We start from the raw sequence: 19,457 nt of genomic DNA on the forward strand, positions 1-19,457 counted from the left end.
CTGCAAATAACTTTTTTTTATTATTATTTATTTTATCTTGCTCAGTCTAGATTTTAGACTCCTGGTGTCGCTGTCCACCAGGCCAGGAGCTGAGACAGATCAGCTGTATTTATTCACCCACCCATTATTCAGAGGCTGACAGATCGTCGTAGTTAACCACACTGCTTTTCGTCCTTGTGACTATTGTCAGAAAACTCTTTTTGGAATATTCATTTTACTGAATGTACAGCACGGAGACGGAATATTTAGGCGAGTAGCACATCATGGAATACACAGGATTCCCGGCTTCTCCATGGTTCTTTGTCTCTCTTGTAATGTTCATGGCGCACAACACAAATGGAGATGTGAGCTATTCTGTTCCGGAAGAAATGAAGCACGGGTCTGTACTTGGAAATATAGCCAAAGATTTCGGACTGGATGTGAATAAGCTCTCTGTTCGTAATGCTCGGATTGATGCTGCAGGTAACAACAAGCGTTATTGCGACATAAACCTGAGAACTGGGGAGTTGACTGTGAACGAACGAATTGACCGAGAGGAGCTATGTTCAGAAAAGGCTTCGTGCCTGCTTAAATTTGAATTAGTGTTAGAACGTCCTTTGGAGCTTCATCGTTTTACACTTCAAATTCAGGATATCAATGATAACTCGCCTATTTTCCCAAAGAATATGATCACATTTGAAATAGGCGAGTCTGCATACAAAGGAGCTCGCTTTCGTGTTAATGAAGCACACGATGCAGACATAGGACAGAATGCGGTTCAAAACTATGCATTGCAGAGGAATGAGTATTTCACTCTGTCTGTAAATCCCAATGCAAGCGGAAGAAAGACTATTGAATTGGTTTTAAATAAGGAACTAGATCGTGAACAACAGGAGGAAGTAACGGTAATTCTTACTGCCTCTGATGGTGGAAGTCCGCCGAGGTCAGGCACCATAGCCATACACGTCACAGTTATTGACGCCAATGACAACGCTCCAGTGTTCAGTCAGGATATATATGAAGCAAGTCTATCCGAAAACTCCCCTGTGGATACAGTAGTGCTTACTGTAACCGCGACTGATGTAGACGATGGCCCTAATGGCGAAGTCACATATGAATTTAGTCGGGTGTCTAGCAAAGCTAGAAGCGCTTTTTCTTTGGACACAGTTTCTGGTGAGATCAGAGTTATTGGACCAATTGACTTTGAGGAAGACACCAAATTTGAAATTCTCGTTGAAGGCAAAGACGCATTTGGCCTGTCTTCGGACACTAAAGTTGTCATAGATATAATAGACATTAATGACAACTCTCCTGTTATATTTATTAAGTCGTTGAATAACCCAATTCCCGAAAATGCGCCTCCTGGCACTGAGGTTGGTATAATCAACGTGCAGGATGTAGACTCCGAGAAGAACGGGCAGGTACGCTGTCTCATCCAGCATAACGTCCCTTTCCAACTCCTGCCATCGATCACTAATTATTATTCACTGGTGACCACAGCAGAACTTGATAGGGAAGTGTTATCTGACTACAACATTACTATAACTGCAACTGACCAAGGTTCACCGTCACTGTCTTCCTCTAAAGTTCTACAGTTTTCTATTGCTGACGTTAATGACAATCCCCCAGTGTTTGAGCAGCAGTCATATAGCACATATGTAAATGAAAACAACAACCCAGGTTCCTCACTTTGTTCAGTAACTGCCAGAGATCCCGACTGGAGACAAAATGGCACTGTGATATACTCTCTGTTGCCCGGCGAAATACATGGCACTCCAGCTTCTGATTTAGTATCTGTAAATGGAGACACTGGAGTAATCCACACCGTCAGGTCATTTGATTACGAGAAATTCAAAAGTTTTAAAGTTCAGGTGATGGCCAGAGACAACGGCTCTCCGCCACTCAGCAGCAACGTGACTGTACGTGTCCTGTTGTCAGATATGAACGACAATATTCCGCAGATATTGTACCCCACACCCGAGGGAAATACGTTCATGACTGAGATGGTGCCCACAGCTGTACAGGCAAACTCTTTAGTTTCTAAGGTGATCGCTGTGGACGCTGATTCAGGGCAGAACGCGTGGCTGTCATATCACATTGTGAAGTCGACTGATCCGGGACTTTTTACTATCGGTGTCCATAGCGGAGAGATTAGGACGCAGAGAGACATTTCTGAATCTGACGCCATGAAACAGACTCTTGTTGTGTCTGTGAGAGACAATGGACAACCACCTATGTCTGCCACGTGCACCGTAAATCTACTTATATCAGACAATTTGGCCGAAGTTCCTGAACTTAAAGACATGGCCTCCGCGGACGGCAGTTCCAAGCTCACCACTTATTTGATCATTGCGCTAGTGTCAATATCTACATTCTTCCTCACCTTCATAATCATTATTCTTGCAGTGAGGTTTTGCCACAGGAGAAAGCCCAGAATGTTGTTTGATGGCGCCCTGGCTATCCCCAGTGCATATTTGCCTCCAAATTACGCAGACGTGGATGGCACAGGAACTCTGCGCAGTGTTTTTAACTATGATGCATATCTCACCACGGGATCGCGCACCAGTGACTTTAAATTTGCCAGATCTTACAATGACGGGACGCTGCAAGCTGACATGACATTGAAAACATCTACATTAAAGAGATGCGACGACTTGCTTGACACCACTGATCCACTACAGGTAATTTTCAGTCATTTAATGTGTTCAATTCTCAAATAAGTACCGGCCTGTGCAGTGACTCCCCCCCCATTTTCAGTTTCTTATCATATTTTAGAATTTTTCCAAGTCTGAGTTTGTGGTATTATGTTTCAGAGAGCAGAGAGAAATGCTGCCTGTGGCCTAAAGAGATTAATTGATTATGGTTTTGATTCAACCATTGATTCTGGTTAATACTGTACATACCATGCTTTCATGTTGAACTGTATTCTGTCTGAGTTTAAGAATATTTGAAAATCATATTTTCAGTTTCTTATCATATTTTAGGATTTTTGGTTTTTCCAAGTCTGAGTTGGTGGTATTGTCTTTCATTAGAGAGAGCAGAGAGAAATGCTGCCTGTGGTCTAAAGAGATTCATTGATTCAACCATTGATTCTGGTTAATACATACCATGCTTTCATGTCGAACTGTATTCTGTCAGTGTGTATTGTATTCTGTATAGTGTGTTCCATACCAGGTGTCAGAGAGCACTGGGCTTCTTTCAATTAAGTTTTGATTTATTTAGTAGTCCTGTAGTTGTTCCGTCGGTGTTCTGTTTTTCATCTAAAGATAAAGATATTAACATGGATATGTAGTCTTGCAACTACTACCTGCGGAATGCTTATTTCCTGCTTTACTGTCTGCATACTATTCGTGTTGTTTAATATGTGCCGTTTTCAGAGTTTCCTAGAAATGGCACATCTTTACCATTGTAACCGATGGCTTCCATGCATTTATAGAGATGTATAGAGATGCCAAAGTCTGAGAAATTTTTATTGATCAGCCAGGTGCTGAGATACAAATTGGCAATGCACTTTGTCATTTAGAACTCACAGTGTCGCTGTTCACCAGCATGTGTAACTATGTGATGTGTATTATGTGTTTCGTGTGCATCTCCGCCCATTCATGTCTGTGAAATTTCTCGTCTCGGTGCTGAAGAACCTTACTGCGCTATATGATCGTAGACCTAGTTTTTTAGATTCCATTAGTAGATATCTAAGCTGTTATACCTAAGTTGTTTTGTGGGATTTCCATCAGGCAATAAGGATGATACGCAAAACAGCATCGGACTATCGCCGCATTCTTTTTGTGTCCGTTTTCATGGCGCATAGCGCATTTGGAGATGTGGGCTACTCTTTTCCCGAGGAGATGGATCCAGGATCTGTGATTGGAAATATAGCTAAAGATCTCGGACTTGACGCCGGCAGGCTGGCTGCTCGCAAGGCTCGAATAGATACGGAAGATAACAAACGTTATTGTGACTTAAATATGAAAACTGGTGACCTAGTTGTGAAAGAAAGAATCGACCGAGAGGAGCTTTGCTCCAAGGCGGCCTCGTGCGTTGTGAAATTTGAGTTAATATTAGAACGTCCCCTGGAACTGCATCGTGTAACACTCCAAATCGAAGACATCAATGATAATGCACCTTTATTCCCGAAGGAGATTATTAAACTAGAAATAGGCGAATCTACAATAAAAGGAGCCCGCTTTCGAGTGAATGAAGCACACGATGCAGATATAGGAAAGAACTCGGTTCAGACGTACACGTTACAAAGAAATAATCACTTCACCCTGGCTGTAAATACAAATGAAAACGGAAGGAAAAACGTGGAATTAGTGTTAGATAAAGAACTTGACCGCGAACAGCAGGATGAGGTAGCATTAATCCTTACCGCTGTTGACGGAGGCAATCCGCCGAAATCAGGTACAGTAGCTATACACATCACTGTGCTTGATGCAAACGACAACGCCCCTTTGTTTAGTCGGAGTGTTTACAAAGCTAGTCTGCCAGAAAACTCACCTTTAGATACATTGGTAACCACAGTTAATGCGACAGATGCAGATGACGGAGCCAATGGTGAAGTTTTTTATGAATTCAGTCTTTTATCTAACAAGGCCCGTGGATCATTTTCTTTGAACACAAAAACGGGTGAAATCAAGGTAATCGGTCCGATTGATTTTGAGGATGAATCAACATATGAAATACTCGTCGAAGCTAAAGATGGATCTGGACTCTCTACAGACGCTAAAGTAGTTGTAGACATCATCGATGTTAATGACAACGCTCCAGTTATTTTTCTGAAATCTCTCAACAACCCCCTCCCCGAGAACGAACCTCCCGGTACAGAGGTTGCCATAATTAGTGTACAGGACCGAGACTCTGGCAATAACAGAAAGGTCCGCTGTTTCATTCGGGAAAATGTGCCTTTCAGACTTATGCCGTCAATTAAAAATTATTTTTCTCTTGTAACAACGAGTGAACTGGACCGCGAGCTTGTCGCCGATTATAATATTACAATAACTGCAACCGACGAAGGTACTCCACCCCTATCATCCTCAAAAACCGTGCAGTTTTCTGTTGGGGATGTAAATGATAACCCACCTGCATTTAAGCTTCAGTCCTATCGTGCTCAGATACCGGAGAACAACAAACCAGGCTCGTCTGTATGCACGGTGACAGCATCCGATCCAGACTGGCGACAAAACGGCACGGTGTTTTACTCTCTTTTGCCCGGTGATGTGAATGGAATCCAGGTTAACTCTTTGTTGTCCATTAACGGAGATACCGGAGTGGTTCATACATCCAAGTCCTTTGATTATGAGAAGTTACAAAGCTTCAAAGTGTATATTTTAGCCAGAGACAACGGTTCGCCCCCACTCAGCAGTAACGCGACCGTGAATATCTTTATCACAGATATAAATGATAACTCTCCGCAGATATTATATCCATCGCCCGAAGGAAAGTCCCTAATGACCGAAATGGTGCCCAGGGCTTTACAGGGAAACTCTCTGGTCTCCAAAGTCATTGCTGTGGATGCTGACTCTGGGCAGAACGCGTGGCTGTCATATCACATAGTCAAGTCGACTGATCCGGGACTTTTTGCCATGGGTGTCCACAGCGGAGAGATTAGGACGCAGAGAGATGTGTCTGAATCTGACGCTGTGAAACAGACCCTTGTGGTGTCAGTGAAAGATAACGGACAGCCTCCTCTCTCTGCAACGTGTACGGTGTACTTACTTATTTCAGATAACTTGTCTGAAGTTCCTGAACTGAAGGACATGTCAACGGATGAGAGCAGCTCCAAGCTCACAACTTATTTAATCATTGCGCTCGTGTCCGTGACCACTTTTTTCATCACGTTTATCATCATTACCCTGGCAGTGAAGTTTTGCGATAGGAAAAAGCCCCGGATGTTGTTTGATGGCGCACTGGCTATCCCCAGTGCATATTTGCCTCCAAATTACGCAGACGTCGACGGCACAGGAACTTTACGCAGTGCTTACAATTATGACGCTTATCTGACTACAGGCTCTCGCACTAGCGACTTTAAGTTCACCAGATGCTACAATGATGGGACTCTGCCGGCAGACATGACTCTGAAAAAGTCTGCGTCTGTTGATCATGACAGCCTGTTTGAGTCCATCGATTCGGCACAGGTAATGCTGTTAATTCTAAAATGTTTACATTCTGCGCTTGGATTATTGTGATGCACACACTGGCTGACGAAATGCTTAAAACTGCCAAGCCTACAGACATCTGATTGCCAAGCCAAGTGTGTGTGTGTGTGTGTGTGTGTGTGTGTGTGTGTGCGCGTGTGTGCGGAGGCGAGATCTGGCTATATTTGCGAGATCTTCAATTAACTTTCATGTTTCAGGACTTCATAGTGGCCCTAATGGTGCTTGATATCAAATGTCACAATTCCCTTTACATAGAGATCCGCATTTATTGCTATTGGCTAGTAGTAGATCATTTATTTACGTGTCAATCAACACGTCAACATTGTTCTCCCCTATCCATCAATTGTATGGAATTGGAGAAAGTGAAATTATTGTTTTTTGATTCGTAGTTCTTTTAAACTCCATATTGCAAATTGCCTTTCATGTTGCAAATTGCCTTTCAACTTGGATAATAGCCTCTACATATGCATGGTTGCACTACCTCTCCAGAAACTGTTGAATGTTGCGGAGTGTGGAGAAACGTTTTAGTTCTGGTAACGAATTCGTATTTTCAGTATTCAGAAACGTGTACTTTACTTTTTAAGCTCTGAGTGTCGCTGTTCACTAATACTAGAGTTGACGTACACATAACCTACGTCTTTTACCAGTCTACGTTCCAAAGTAATCAGAGCAAAACCGGCGCCTGTCTGCTGTGTCCAGATACCCTAAAACGAACAGGCTCCGTGCATCCGTGGTATTTTAGCGCACTCTGGAATATATTGTCTTGTAATTCTCATTTTCTTTTGCAAATGAGTGGATTGTAGTGATTTGCTGTGTACAATGGGGCACAAAGGGTTGTCGGCCATGCGTCTGCTGTTCGTACTGTCATGCTCACTGATGGCGCAGAGCACAAGCGGAGACATGAGCTATTCTATTCCGGAGGAAATGAAGACTGGATTTGTTGTTGGAAATGTAGCTAAAGACCTGCGACTCGATGCTAATCAGTTGGCAGCCCGTAAGGTTCGTATTGATACAGAAGACAATACCAAGCCATATTGCGGCATAAATCTGAGAACTGGGGATTTGATTGTCAAAGAAAGAATCGACCGAGAAGAGCTATGTTCTGAAACAGCCTCGTGTGTTCTTGAATTTGAATTAATGCTAGAGAACCCATTAGAGTTACACCGTATTACGGTTCAGATTCAAGATATTAACGACAATTCGCCATTCTTCTCAAAGGATGCTATTAAGTTAGAAATAAGAGAATCCGCTGATAAAGGAGCTCGCTTTCGTGTAAATGAAGCGCAAGATGCAGATATAGGACAGAATGCAGTTCAAAGCTACTCACTGCAGAGAAACGAATATTTTACTCTTTCGGTAAATTCGAATGTAGACGGGAGGAAGAATGTTGAATTGGTTTTGGATAAGGAGCTTGATCGTGAGCAGCAGCGTGAGGTTGCGCTCACTCTTACTGCCGCTGATGGCGGGACTCCACCGAGATCAGGCACTATAGCCATACAAGTCTCAGTGCTTGATGCGAATGATAACTCCCCGGTGTTTAGTCAGGGAGTCTACAGAGTTAGTGTGCCCGAAAACTCGCCTTTAGATACTCTTGTCGTAACGTTAAGCGCTTCTGATGAGGACGAGGGCCTTAATGGTAAAGTAACATACGAATTTAGTCAGTTATCAAAGAAGGCGAAAAGCGCATTTTCCCTCAACCCTGAAACCGGTGAAATCAGAGTAATTGGGCCGATAGATTTTGAGAAAGATTCAAAATACGAAATTATTGTTGAAGGTAAAGATGGATATGGTCTATCCTCAGATGCTAAAGTAATTATTGACATATTAGATGTCAATGATAATGCCCCCGTAATTCTTTTAAAATCTTTGAACAATCCCATCCCTGAGAATACACCACCAGGCGCTGAGATCGGCATTGTGAACGTGCAGGACAGAGACTCTGAAAATAACAAAAAGGTTCGCTGCACCATTCAGCAAGATGCGCCTTTCAAACTTGTGCCATCTGTGAAAAATTACTTTACACTAGTCACTACAGTCGCACTGGATCGTGAACGTCAGTCTGATTACAACATCACCTTAACCGCTACCGATGAAGGCACCCCACCTTTGTCCTCCTCTAAAACAGTGCACCTGTCTGTGGCGGATGTTAACGACAATCCGCCTGAGTTTGACCAAAATATTTATCACGCTAGTATCCGAGAAAACAACAAGCCCGGATCATCTCTATGCTCTGTAAGTGCAAAAGACCCCGACTGGAGACAAAACGGCACAGTGATATATTCTCTATTACCTGGAGAGATCAATGGTGCGCCGGTGTCCACTTTCGTATCCATAAATGGCGACACAGGCACTATTCACGCAGTGAGACCATTTGATTACGAACAGTTTAAACGTTTCACAATTAAAGTAATGGCAAGAGATAATGGCTCTCCCCCACTCAGCAGTAACGTGTCGGTCAATGTCTTTATAACGGATGAAAATGATAATTCTCCCCAGATACTCTATCCATCTCCGGAGGGCAACTCTATTGTAACCGAAATTCTGCCCAAAACTACTCTCGCAAACTCTCTGGTGTCTAAAGTGATAGCAGTGGATGCTGATTCTGGGCAGAACGCGTGGCTTTCTTATCAAATCCTCAAGTCCTCTGACTCAAGCCTGTTCGTTGTAGGCGTCCACAGTGGAGAGATACGGACGCAGAGAGACATTTCTGAGTCTGATGCTACGAAACATAGCTTTGTTGTTTCCGTGAAAGATAACGGACAACCAGCTCTTTCTGCAACATGCACCGTGCATTTGCTTATATCGGATAACTTGGCGGATTTACCTGAACTGAAAGACATGTCAAATGGCGAGGGCAGCTCCAAACTCACTTTTTATTTGATCATTGCGCTTGTGTCCGTGTCCACTTTCGTTCTGACCTTCATCATCATCGTCCTGGCAGTGAGGTTTTGCCACAGGAGAAAGCCCAGACTGTTGTTTGATGGCACCTTGGCCATTCCCAGCGCTTATCTACCCCCAAGTTACGCAGACGCAGATGGCGTAGGAACTCTCCGCAGTACCTATAATTATGACGCATACTTGACAACGGGGTCGCGCACCAGTGATTTCAAGTTTGCAAGGTCTTACAACGACGGAACACTACTCGCTGATCAAGCACTTAGAAAATCCTCACTCTCTGCAAATGACCATCACGATCTACTTGACAACACTGAATTAGCTCAGGTGAGATGCGTTTTTATACCACATATTTAAAACACTGTTTGGCAAAATGTGTACACTGGATGTACTCATTTTAAACATTTCTCTTCCCCTTAGTCCATGAGGCATATTTTGGGCTGATTGGTGCCAATTGAGGGCACCGAACATTATTTTAAGTATGTATAGTATAAGTATATATACTCTTTTGATCCTGTGATGGAAATTTGGTCTCTGCATTTATCCCAATCCGTGAATTAGTGAAACACACGCAGCACACAGCTTTTTCTGATGGTTTTATGTGTCTATAACACAGCAATGCATAATGGACATCTGGGACTCACAGCTGAACCTTAGTAGAACATTAAAAAAACACACAAAATACAATTTTGCCTAATGTATTATGCATGGGCAGCAAAGTCATTAGGAGGATATATGCTTTCAGACAATGTGTGGTTTAATTAGTTTTCCCTAAATGGCACAACTCAAAAGGTATTAGCCATACACCCGATTTACCTATACCCAATGTGTTATGCATGTGCAGCAAAGTGGTGAGGAGGGTGGAAATGTCAGCCCATGTTAGTAGCTTTCAGATAATATATGGTTTAGGTGGTTAAATTAGTTTTCCCTTCATGGTACTGCCCAAAATTTATCAGCAATACACTTTGGGTGGTTGAACCAGTTTTCCCTTAATGACACAAACCCAAAGTTATCAGGCAAACAGGCAGCAAAGTAAAGGGGAGGGGGAGAAATGTCAAAACCTATGTTATATCACATCCTGAGGGCATGTGCTTTCAAAAAATATATGGTTTAGGTGGTTGAATCAGTTTTCCCTAAATGGTACAGCCCAAAAGGTATCAGCCATATACTCTATCTACCTATACCCAGTGCGTTATGCAATGAAGAGGGTGGGACCTGTCTCATGTCATGTTAGATCACATCCTGAGGGTATTGCTTTCAAAAAATATATGGTTTATATGGTTGAATCAGTTTTCCATTCATGGTACTGACCAAAATGTATTAGGTGTAGCCTACACTTTTTTTCACTTTTACAAATTTTACATAAGAGGCTGTAGAAATCTTCAGCTGTGAGTTTGGAAAGTCTGTCACATTTTTCTCATGTGGGGGCAAAGACAACCAAAATAAAACAGGTTTGATTGGTGCCCTCTCGTGGCACCGACTTCTCTGCTGGCTCATGGACTATCTCGCTGGCTCTGTGTGCGTGTGTGTGTGTGTGTGTGTGTGTGTGTGTGAGAAAGAGAGAGAGAGAGAGAGATTTCCTATTCTTCTCCCTGTTTATATTTGTGTGTACAGTTGTACAGTTGTCATCTGATGACTGACATACACATTGAAAATTAAGTGGTAAATATGAGGGGCAACGAATGGCACTGTCAAGGTGTGAGCTGTCAAGGTTCATACAAGCTTCATTGCAGTCTGCATAATGAATAGTCTTTTTTTCACTTGATCTGGATGTGACCTGTGACTTTCTTTCTCTATATCTGACTTTTTGTAGAGTGATTTTGTCATTTTTCTGTTTATTTCCGCACTAGTTTAAATTGATTTTGGGGACAGAAATGTGCGCAAATGTCTCCAACCTCCAGCTTCCTCAAAACAAAATATAGCTACTTATGTGTAATAAGCTGTTATGTTGGTGAAATGGTGTGTTGTTTTAGATTAGAAAATGTTTCTTGTGTTTTAAAATGAATATATTATGTAGATAAAATTGTGGCCAGCTGGCTGGTACATTATGCGTTTAGGTGTGCATCAAATTATGTTTGGCACGGGGCGCACATCAGTGCTGTCCGTTTAAATAAGAACTGTTGGCAGGGAGTGTCATTAACTCCATATGTACAGTTAGCTACAGTTCTGACCTCTGTCCATCCATGTCGTTGGCTGAACGCACATCTTTAGTTGATGCTTGGTGAGCGGTTTTAATAGGATCCATCCTGGATCATCATGGCGCGGAGTTCGTTGAATGGAGCAGCGTATAATGATGGCACTGCATGCTTGCGATTTCTCTTCGTAGGAAATATAAACGAGGGTTTTTATAATTGATGTAGATTTGTGATTCTGTGTCAACACAGCATGTCATCTTAACATACACATTAACACAAATCTTAATAATATAAATATATATGAATTGAAGAAGCTGTATAAAAGCCGTGTAATTTTAAAATAGCAAATGCTAGCTCTTTATGTTATTCTATTTTGGAACTGCATGTGTCGCTATTCACCATCATCAAATGGTTTGCATTCCCACCCCTTGGTTGTTTAGCCAAACCTGGCCTTTCTTGGCTGTATCAACGTGATTCAGAAGGAGAGGCCCTGTTTGATATAAACCGCGTGAACTATATCGTTTATCTGTTTGTATTATCAACATTTGGATTTTATACTCATCCAGGCCTTGGTTGCTGATAATCTGCGGATTCTGTTTTGGTCCTATCAGAAAATGGAGCACAAAGGATTTGCGTTTGTTTTCGCACTGTTTTTCCTTGCATCGAGTTCATATGGAGACGTAAGCTACTCTTTTCCAGAGGAGATGAAAGGTGGATCTGTAATTGGAAATATAGCCAAGGATCTTGGACTTGATCCGAACCGGTTGTCTGCTCGTAAGGCGCGCATTGACGCCGAGGGTAAACGACGTTATTGCGACATAAATATGAGAACTGGGGACTTGACTGTAAATGACCGAATCGATCGAGAGGAGCTGTGTTCTGAGAAGATAACGTGCCAACTTAAATACGAACTGATGCTTGAGAGTCCGTTAGAACTCCATAGAATTACTCTTCAAATTCAAGATAATAATGACAATATTCCCGTATTCCCAAACGATATAATCAAATTAGAAATTAGGGAGTCTGCTGCGAAAGGATCCCGCTATCGCGTGAACGAGGCGCACGATGCAGATGTGGGGCAAAACGCAGTCCAAACCTACACCTTACAGATAAATGACCATTTTGTGTTGGCTGTGTCCCCCAATGTAGACGGGGGTAAAAATGTTGAGCTAGTGTTAGACAAAGAGCTAGATCGTGAAAAGGAGCAAGAAGTAAAATTAATTCTCACCGCGGCAGACGGCGGGTCTCCACCTCGATCAGGCTCTGTAGAAATACACGTTACGGTGCTAGATGCGAATGATAATTCTCCTCTGTTTAGTCAGCCTGTGTATCGGGTCAGTTTGCCAGAGAACTCTCCTTTAGACACATTAGTTGTTAAAGTGAGCGCTACGGACGCAGACGAAGGACCCAATGGAGACGTGACCTATGGATTTAGCCGTATATCAAATAAGGCAAGAAAAGCTTTTTCATTAGATCCAACTACAGGAGAAATTAAGGTAACAGGGCCAATTGACTTCGAAGATGAGGCACAATATGAACTACGCGTCGAAGCCAAAGACGGGTTTGGCCTCTCCACAGACAGTAAAATAATCATAGAGATATCTGATGTGAACGACAATGCCCCTGTGATTCTTCTGAAAAGTTTAAGTGATCCAGTGTCCGAGAGCGCACCGCCTGGTACTGAGGTGGGCATCATAAATGTGCAGGACAGAGACTCTGAAAATAACAGAAATGTCCGCTGCTCGATACAACACGACGTTCCGTTTAAACTAGTGCCGTCCGTGAAAAAATATTATTCTCTGGTGACAACAAATAATCTGGACCGAGAAACCGTGTCGGCGTACAATATTACAATAACAGCTACTGACGAAGGTACTCCACCCCTGTCGTCCTTTAAATACGTGCAGTTATCAGTAGCCGATGTCAACGACAATCCGCCAAAGTTTGAACACCAGTCCCTTAGTACGCACGTGACGGAAAATAATAAGCCGGGGTCCTCCTTGTGTTCAGTTACAGCGACGGACCCCGATTGGAGGCAGAATGGCACCATAATGTACTCACTTTCTGCTGGTGAGGTCCATGGCTTTCCGGTGTCCTCGTTATTATCCATAAATGGAGACACAGGTGTCATTCATGCTGTTAGATCCTTTGATTACGAGCAGTTCCGAAGTTTTAATGTTCAAGTTGTTGCGCGAGACAACGGCTCTCCTCCCCTAAGCAGTAATGCAACAGTCAGTGTTTTTATATCAGATGAGAATGACAACTCCCCGCAGATATTATATCCAGCCCCGGATGGAAACTCCTTTATGACTGAAATGGTGCCCAAAACTGTACAAGCAAACTCTTTAGTCTCCAAAGTGATCGCAGTTGACGCGGACTCTGGGCAGAACGCATGGCTTTCCTATCACATTATGAAGTCCACCGATCCTGGACTTTTTACAATCAGTCTTCACAGTGGGGAGATAAAGACGCTGAGAGATATCTCTGAATCTGATGTTATGAAACAGACTCTAGTTGTTGCTGTGAAGGATAACGGAAAACCTGCTCTGTCTGCAACCTGCACCATGTATTTACTTATTTCTGATAACCTGGCTGAAGTTCCTGAACTGAAGGACATGTCCTTTGATGAAAGCAATTCGAAGCTCACTTCCTATCTGATCATTGCGCTTGTGTCTGTCTGTACCATTTTCTTTACTTTTATTGTGGTGGCTTTTGCAACCAGATTCTGCCGTAAAAGAAAGCCAAGAATGTTGTTCGACGGCGCTGTTGCTATTCCGAGCGCATATATTTCACCAAATTACGCAGACGTCGAGGGCGCAGGGACTTTGCGCAGTTCATATAATTATGATGGATACCTGACAACGGGTTCGCGCACCAGTGATTTCAAGTTTGTTGGATCTTATAGTGATGCCACCATGCCAGCTGATCAAACTTTGAAAAACTCAACTCTCTCTGTACTTCATGCAGAGAGACCATATCATGATACCATGGTGCCGTCTGAGGTATGCTTTTAAGCCATATTTTCTAAATACGTTTTTGAACATCTACTTCGAGTCACAGCTCTCAATTCAACACATTCATTCATTCCTTGTCCCAAAGTGTCATTGTGTTCCATTTGGAAATAATTTCATGTAGACATACGTGTCAAAAAATGTTGCTGTTATTGTTGTTGTTGTTGTTTGTTCGTTTAGACTCTGGGTGACGCTCTCTAACTTTACTCAATGCTTTATCATCCACATGCCCTCATGCCCTAGATTTGTCAGTTACACGGCGAGGATAAACGGGGAAGGAGGGGGGCAGTATGAGTGTGAGAGAAAGGCAGGGGAACGAGAGCTAGAGAGAGAGAAAGAAAGAAAGAGAGAAAGCGAGAGAGAGCGTGTGTGTGTGTGTGTGTGTGTGTGAGTGAGAGAGAGAGAGAGAGAGAGAGAGACGTTATGGTAGAGAGAGACAGAGAGAGCGAGTGTATGTGTGTGAGTCTCGTGTGCGCCCGCGTTTTGGCGCTGGAGGCGGAGAGAGTTCGTGCTACATAGGCGCAGAGAGAAATTGAAGCTGACAGTAGCAGAGCAGAGTTTGACTCATTCTGTTCGAGATGCAGAGTGGGGCAGGACTGCAAACGATGATTTTCATGCACGATTTATAAAATGTTTATGTAGAAAATAGCAAAGATCTTAAGTTTCTTCAATATTTCGATGTTTGATTCCTTTTGTCGATATGATTCTTCATCAGAATCATTTAGCCGTCGATGGAAAGCGATGCGCAAAACCAGCAATGGTCCTTTATTTTTTCATGTTTATTCCATTTGTCAGTCTAGTGCTCGGTGAAGTCCGTTATTCTATTCCCGAGGAAATGAAGGTCGGTTCCGTTATCGGTAACTTGGCACGGGATTTAGGACTGGACATCGCTGAATTGGTGAAGCGCAAAGCCCGGGTTGTGGCTGAGGGAAGCAGACAGTACTGTGAGTTAAACACAGAAACGGGAGCTTTACTGGTCAGCGAGAGAATGGACCGCGAGGAGCTATGTGCACAGGCGGCTGTTTGTGTCGTTCAGTTTCAACTGCTACTTGAAAACCCGCTCAAAGTGTACAGTCTTATTTTGGAAGTACAAGACATCAACGACAACAGCCCCGTGTTCGCCAATGGAGAGATCGAACTCGAACTAGTCGAGTCGACTATTTTGGGAAGACGGTTCCCATTGGAGAGCGCACGGGACCCCGACATGGGAACCAATACGATTAAGCATTACAGGCTCAGCCAAAATGACTACTTTGCCTTAGAAATGAATAAGCAAGTTAATGCCAATGCCTACCCAGAACTGGTTCTTAAAAAAACACTGGACCGTGAGACCCAATCGGAATATTATTTGACTATTAGTGGGATTGACGGAGGAAATCCACCCCGATCTGGGACTGCTTCGATTCACATTCATGTGCTGGATGCAAACGACAATGTTCCCGTTTTTAGTCAGAGAGTTTACAAAGCGTCTATAGCAGAAAATTCACCTCCAGGCACATTGGTGACGAAAATAAACGCCACAGATCTGGATGACGGTGTTTATGGAGAAGTAACGTATTCGTTCAGTCACGTGTCGGACAAAACTCGAGGGGTTGTTGAAATTGACTCTGTCACGGGCGAGGTGAGGGTTATCGGCTTAATGGATTATGAAGACGTGAATGTCCACGAGCTAGACGTCCAGGCTAAAGATGGCGGTGGTCAGTCCTCTCACTGTAAACTCATTATTGATGTTATTGACTTGAATGACAATTCGCCCGTGATATCTGTAAAATCAGCTTCCTCCTCTGTGCCTGAAGATGCATTACCGGGAACTATGGTTGCATTATTGAACGTGTACGACCAAGACACTGGGACAAGCGGTCGTGTCACTTGCGATATAACAGACAATGTCCCATTTAGACTGGTATCAGAGGTGAAAAATTATTTCATGCTTGTGACAGACGACATTTTGGACAGAGAAACACATGCAGCCTTCAATATTACAATAACTGCTGTGGATTCTGGGTCTCCTCCTTTATATAGCAGTAAAGTCATACCTATAACAGTCTCAGATGTAAATGACAATGCACCTGTTTTTTCCCAAAAATTGTATACTGTGGACATCCCTGAAAACAGGCCTCAAGGCACACCTGTCATCAGAGTCACAGCACAGGACAAGGACTCTGGTTCGAATGCTAAAATTCATTATTCACTACGTCTGGAAGCAGATCCAGTGACTGCTTCTCTTCTCTCAATCAACTCCGAGACAGGGGACATTTTCACCTCCCGTCCCTTTGATTATGAGACGGCGAGTCACTTCCAGATAATTGTCAGCGCACGAGATGCGGGGAGTCCACCTCTGACCAGTACGTGCACAGTCCGGGTTTTTGTCAGTGATCAAAACGACAACGCCCCCGTGATTCTGTATCCTGTCCAGTCCTCCAGCTTCATAGCCGAGGACAGAGTACCGCTGGCAGCCCCCAGAGGTTACCTGGTCACCAAGGTTGTCGCCGTGGACGCCGACGCTGGCCACAACGCCTGGCTCTCCTATCGCATCGTCAAGGCTACTCAGCCCAACCTGTTTTCAGTGGGAGTCCACTGCGGCGAAATAAGGACCCTCCGGCCATTTTTTGAGGATGACGAAATCAAGCAGACCCTGGAGATCTTGGTGGAGGACAACGGCCCAGAGTCTCTGACCGCCACAGCCACTGTGAGCATCGCCATCGGTGATGGCCTGCCTGTTGTGGACGAGCTGTCCGACTTCGGCCCCGATGAGTCAGCCCCAAACGATGACTTAATTTTCTACTTGATCATCGCGCTGGCCTCCGTATCAGGCCTGTTTCTCGTCCTGGTCAGCTCCGTGATCTACGTCAAACTGTGCCGGCGCAGCTTGTACCGGGGCGCCTCGTCCAACCTGCCCGTCTTCCCGCCCACCTACGGCCCGCCTCACTACTCGGACGTCAGCCGCTGGGGCACGCTGGACAACGACTCACGCTACAACTCCTTCCTGACCACTGGCTCCTGGCGCGGCGACTTCCGCTTCAGCTCCGGCTCTGGTGGGCCCATGGACTACGACACGATGACCAAAAGGAGCCTGCCACCCCTGAAAAATGAGTCCCTCGTGCGCCTGACCGCCGAGAACGCAGCCAGTCTCAAGGCCAACCCCCGCCGACTGTCACGGCTGTCGGTGCCACACAAAATCTAGTGCTAGGGGTCAGACCAAAACCCCTCGGCAACACACCAGCACACTGACCAGTTAGAAAAGGTGATATGATTAATATATCACTGCAGAGTAGGCCCCTGTCGAGCTAAAGTGGATTAAAAGGGACAGCACCACCTGTCCTGGTGTATCAGAGTCACTAGTCTGAACTGACTGTGCACACGGATTCATTTGTTTGAGAGCTGTGTAGGCCCTGGTCACAGTTGTGACTGACCAAGAGGTTGTGGAATATATTTTCTTACACCATGGGTTATTTCAAAGGGATGTAATCTGATTTTGTATGGAAAAGTGTAAATGAACACAACACCACATTGCTTCAAACACAACATTTGACATAACTGTTCTTTGGTTTGCTCTTGCACCTAATGGTACTTTTGTGTAGGCCTATTTTCCTTGTCAGTGCATGGGCTGTGTTTTCTTTGAAATCATGTACTGACCGTGCTCTATCTGTGCTTACTTCAGCTTACTTGTTGTATAATATTCTAAGTTAAGTAAGTGTTATACAGTAGCAGAAGCCTTTGTACCGCTTCATTACTGCATTTGTTCTGCTTTGTGTTTGAGTTCTTTGGGTTGGAATGATGTGAAGGCCTGTTTTTTCTTTCTCTTGCTGGGTTTGAGACTGTACATAAGATCTGTCCTGGCTGTGATCACTGCCTCGTGCCCCCTCTGTGTGGGATTAACTGTGGTGTTTTCAAGGCATGTGCCCTCCCTTCATTCTCTCTCTTTCTCTCTCTCTCTTTCTCTCTCTTTCTTTCTCTCTTTTTCTCTCTGTCGCTTTAGCTGTTTTTTCTTTTTTTCATAGCAGCGGTAATGAGTGCTTAACACCACAAACATCTGTGCTCCTTCTATCTGCCAACACGAGGCACAAGCGGGAGGATTAGACAGAGAAATGCTCAGTCTGTGATTCTGGCTTGCTTGCTCATGTTCACACACACACACACACACACACACACAGATACACAGTCACACACACACACACACACACAAACACAATCAAAGATGAGCATTTATACAGTTATGTATTGACTTGCTGTGGTTTTGCACATAATCTATCTCTATATCTCCAATTCCAAGTGTTCTTTCTCTTAATTAATATTTATTCAGCAGGAACTCAAATCTCACAAATGCGCACTTACAACACACACTCTTCTACATGAAGACACCATTCTGTCGAGCCTCTTTAATATTTATACCGCCATGTTTCAACTTGCTGTTGTTGTGCTCTTAATCTATCAGTGTAACAAAGACTTCAACTGTCCTTCTCTTTGGTTGTACATCTTAAGGTTTTTTTTCAGTTATGTGGAACAAGAAGAAATTAGATTGGTTAAGCTAGTTTTTGTTCCTCCACCTCATACTGCCTGTCGATAAACACTTTATTCGACCTATTTTGTTCACTGACTCCACGTTGTTTCTCTCTGTTGAAATAAAAAGCTATTTGTAATGTTATTTTTTTTCTGAGTGGTTTGTGTTTCACTTGACCTCAGTGGATATGTGACATGTGTTTGGGCTTTTTCAGCGCTGCAAGTGTGGAGAGGACAACAGTCCCTCTAGCTCCCCGTTTCTCTCACTTGGCTGAAGCCAACTAAAATCACTTGAAGCGGTGAAATTGCTCGGAAAGCATGCTGATGTGTCCTCACTGTTCACTCGCCTTCGTAAACACGCTGACATATTTAAGCTCATCATGGATGCCTATGGAGTGTAATCCTATCACAGTTACCTTTTCATCTATGCAGCGATCATTACAATATAAAGAGGGGCCTAATTTAAAATGTCTGTTCACAATACTGATATCCATAGACATTAATACAGGCTGTGGGTTAGGCATACATGATACACTCTCTGTTCATCTGCTCAGAAGGCCAGGTGGGGGTGCAGGTGTGTTCAAGCCCTCCAAAAGCAATGACTGACCAAGAGAGCCTTTGAGTTTACAGAGAAAGATGTGGATAACTTCAGTCGTGCTGCCAGATCAGTTAAGGTCTTGTATTACAATGTACTGGAAAACGTAGCAATTCTTTGGTGAAACACAACATAGTCATATCAGGACAGTACCTGGGTTATTTAGGGTTGAGAAAAAGGGGCTTTG

General features: G+C 43.7%; 4 protein-coding genes across 12 annotated transcripts in view; all 4 read left to right on the forward strand.

Moving 5' to 3' along the window:
- Positions 1 to 19,457, forward strand: part of pcdh2g28 (protocadherin 2 gamma 28) — a 197,058-nt gene that overhangs the window by 42,465 nt on the left and 135,136 nt on the right. Inside the window, exons 1-2 of one of the 9 annotated variants that reach the window (XM_042073713.1) lie at positions 6,505 to 9,356; positions 9,450 to 9,804. The exons of 6 other annotated variants lie outside the window; for them this stretch is intronic. In XM_042073713.1, the coding sequence (XP_041929647.1) occupies positions 6,954 to 9,356; positions 9,450 to 9,473 (2,427 nt within the window). In that variant the 5' untranslated portion in view covers positions 6,505 to 6,953 and the 3' untranslated portion in view covers positions 9,474 to 9,804. Of the gene's footprint in view, positions 1 to 3,595; positions 6,114 to 6,504; positions 9,357 to 9,449; positions 9,805 to 19,457 lie in introns of those variants that run through there. 2 more of the 9 variants (XM_042073695.1, XM_042073685.1) reach the window with 2 other exon arrangements.
- On the forward strand, positions 72 to 6,993 carry LOC121693921 (protocadherin beta-15-like). Its single transcript, XM_042073783.1, has 2 exons — positions 72 to 2,660; positions 6,938 to 6,993. The coding sequence occupies exons 1-2, from the start codon at positions 264 to 266 to the stop codon at positions 6,938 to 6,940; spliced, it is 2,400 nt and encodes a 799-aa protein (XP_041929717.1). The 5' UTR covers positions 72 to 263; the 3' UTR covers positions 6,941 to 6,993.
- Positions 11,577 to 14,489, forward strand: LOC121693923 (protocadherin gamma-A10-like). Its single transcript, XM_042073786.1, has one exon. It carries the CDS (start codon positions 11,779 to 11,781, stop codon positions 14,176 to 14,178), a length of 2,400 nt encoding a protein of 799 aa, XP_041929720.1. The 5' UTR covers positions 11,577 to 11,778; the 3' UTR covers positions 14,179 to 14,489.
- LOC121693916 (protocadherin beta-15) lies at positions 14,618 to 18,786 on the forward strand. The gene has a single exon (XM_042073779.1). It carries the CDS (start codon positions 14,876 to 14,878, stop codon positions 17,357 to 17,359), a length of 2,484 nt encoding a protein of 827 aa, XP_041929713.1. The 5' UTR covers positions 14,618 to 14,875; the 3' UTR covers positions 17,360 to 18,786.

This window comes from Alosa sapidissima, chromosome 20 (assembly GCF_018492685.1).
Source record: "Alosa sapidissima isolate fAloSap1 chromosome 20, fAloSap1.pri, whole genome shotgun sequence".
Lineage (NCBI taxonomy): Eukaryota > Metazoa > Chordata > Actinopteri > Clupeiformes > Clupeidae > Alosa > Alosa sapidissima.